Source organism: Phyllostomus hastatus, unplaced genomic scaffold, assembly GCF_019186645.2.
Source record: "Phyllostomus hastatus isolate PE091 unplaced genomic scaffold, TTU_PhHast_1.1 phas_scaffold_216, whole genome shotgun sequence".
Lineage (NCBI taxonomy): Eukaryota > Metazoa > Chordata > Mammalia > Chiroptera > Phyllostomidae > Phyllostomus > Phyllostomus hastatus.
Genome location: NW_025334018.1, coordinates 16,576,974 through 16,579,621, shown reverse-complemented (window position 1 = coordinate 16,579,621; position 2,648 = coordinate 16,576,974). Strand labels below are relative to the sequence as shown.

At 40.6% G+C, this 2,648-nt stretch overlaps 1 protein-coding gene across 1 annotated transcript in view; it reads right to left on the bottom strand.

Moving 5' to 3' along the window:
- Positions 1-769: 769 nt before the first annotated feature.
- TAF13 (TATA-box binding protein associated factor 13) overlaps positions 770-2,648 on the bottom strand; it is a 7,823-nt gene continuing 5,944 nt past the window's right edge. Inside the window, exon 4 of the mRNA XM_045816756.1 lies at positions 770-2,032. Coding sequence (XP_045672712.1) covers positions 1,862-2,032 — 171 coding nt within the window. The 3' untranslated portion in view covers positions 770-1,861. The remainder of the gene's footprint in view (positions 2,033-2,648) is intronic.

Genomic DNA, 2,648 nt, shown 5'->3' with positions numbered 1-2,648 from the left:
CCTGTGGTATCTTCACGTGGTCTTTTCTCTTTATGTACCCACACAAAACTTCTTACATGCCAGGGTACTGGCAAAAATAGTAGGACTAATAGCACCGCCATGCAGACTGAGCTGTGTCCCCCTAACATTTGTACGTGGAAGCCCTGACCCCCCTCCGTTTGACTGTCCTGGAGACAGGGCCTTTGAGGAGACGATCCAGGCAGATTCCTGACGCGACCGAAGTGCTGCCCTTTCACGAAGAGGAAGAGACAACAGAGCTCTCAGCCACGTGGGGGCACAGGGAGAGGCAGCGATCTGCAGTCCAGGAAGAGTCCTCGCCAGGACCGGGCTGTGCTGGCGCCGTGACTCAGACTCCCGGCCTCCAGAACTCTGAGAAAGTGGATCTGTTGTCTCAGCCGCCCAGGGGACATTTGCTAAAGCAGTCGGAGCAGCGTACCGCAGGCACCCGGCACAACGGCCCAGGGCCCAGGTGCGTGTTACCGCCGGCTCCCTCCCTCCTCAGAGTGCGGCAGACCTCAGTAGCAAAAGCAGTGAAAGATCAATGTTTTCTGCTCCCACTCTTGACTTCAGCTTAGACTGAAACAGCTTTTCAACTGGTTTTTACTTTTTTAAATAACAAAAAGATCAGTCCAGCTATTTTGAATCTATCAATTCAAGTGCATTATAATAATAATATAGAAAAAATGTTTTAAATGAGATTAAGCAGCTAGAATTATTATTAGCAGTAATGGGGGAGTTGGTAAACCACAGTCAAATTACAGTACTAATCTTTTTTAACTTTTCATACTTTAATTCAGTATCAGTAGGTTAAGAAAGTAAAACTTTTCCTGAGTACTGATTTGCAGACAATGTTTAGAAGTGACACACATTCGTTTCACACAGAGTAATATTCACTGATCTCTCTAAATGCAATTTTAATCCTTCTGTTAAGCTAAGTACAATAATAATTTAATACAATAAGCCAAACACACACAAAACCCACATATCCTGATCTACAGAAGTGGTTTCCATAGCCACATACGATTTTAGTCAAATACAGATTTCCACAATGAACAAGCACTAACAAGTGTTCACAAAACACTACCGGAATGCTTACCCTGCCGTCGGCTTTTTCAGCAATGCCATTCCTGTTACTGAAAGCCTTTATTTTTATTGAGAAGGGAAATCTGACCTGGGAAAATGAGTCCTCTTAAAACTTGACAAATAGTATGTTATAAGCCCGAGAGGTTTTAAATCAAAAAGGCTTCAACACAGAAGCATTCATGAAACTTTTAGTTTCTCCCTCCCACACATCACTCTTTATCAAAGGTATTAAAACAAATTATTACCTTAAGACAGATAAACACCCCTATAAAGACTGTATTTTCTTCTGTCATCTTCTCCTTAAAAGAAACACAAACCATTTCACTACCTTTTAGTAACCCCTCGGACTACTGTAGTCTAAAAACATTCCAGTCTGGCTGTCATGTCTCAGCTCTCATAAAGGCAAAGGCGCTGTTTAGACCTCACTTGTCAGGCAGCATAGCCCACAATGGCACAGATCCCCCTGGAACATGGATACTACTTCACTGTTGAGACCACCCAAAGTCAGGTTCTGCATGGTGTGCAAGGTCCTTCAAATTACACATGGTCATTAAAACCCCATAAGTAATTCAGGTGCGGCAGCACCACGGCGGGCTGTTAAAGGCTCAGCTATCTCCCCAAAATCGAAGACATGAAAAAAAAAAAGGTGGGAAACTCTGTCCTTTTCCATCTTTCACTTACATGGTTAGTTGTCAGGACCTTACTATGTAAAACATACGATTATTTTTATACGCGGTCTCCTCAGAAGACAACGAAGCTTCAGAAAGTACTGAAGTTGTCAAGATCCATAGTTGGCTTCATCGAAAGCTTTTCTAGCTCGTTTTAATTCTTCATTCATAGTAAGCAAGTCTTTCACTCGAGCAAATTTCCTTGGATCCTTTCGAATCAAGAAGACGATATCTTCAACTTGTACCCGCCCTTGTCTTCCGATTGACATTGCCTTGTGAGTCTATTACAGAGAAACATATTAAATTTATTTTTTTTAAATCTAATATTTTACTCTTTTAATTTGCATGTATTTAACACTGGTGAATTTGAAGATTCTTTCTCTTCTAACCATCACAGCCATTCATTTGTGAATTATCGTTCTATTCGTGTCCTCTGCCCACTTTCTACCACATGATTAGCAATGTCTCTCTTGCTTTATAAACATGTTTTCATTTTAAGGACATGAAAGCTACCAAATTTATTGATGTTTCCTGTTTGTTTTTTGATATATGTAGTTTGGGGGGAAACTACTCTTGTAATTTCTTTGTAATCACCAATTTCATTTAAAATTGGCGTCCATCTCAATAGTGCTGGGTTTTCTTACAATCAGCTCTCCCCCCATCATTATGTACTAATCCTGTGCACAAAGGCTCATCACTGTGTGATTTCTAGTAGCTGAAACAGGGAGACTAAACAGTAAGGCTTTAAGTAGATAAATCTGGGCACATGGATTCAATTAATATTATGAAACCATTAACGACAGAGATTATTATGCAATAACACGGGGAATGCTCTAGCCTTACCTAAATGGGAAATAAAAAACACAAAAACCCAGGTTATTAGACTATATTAATATA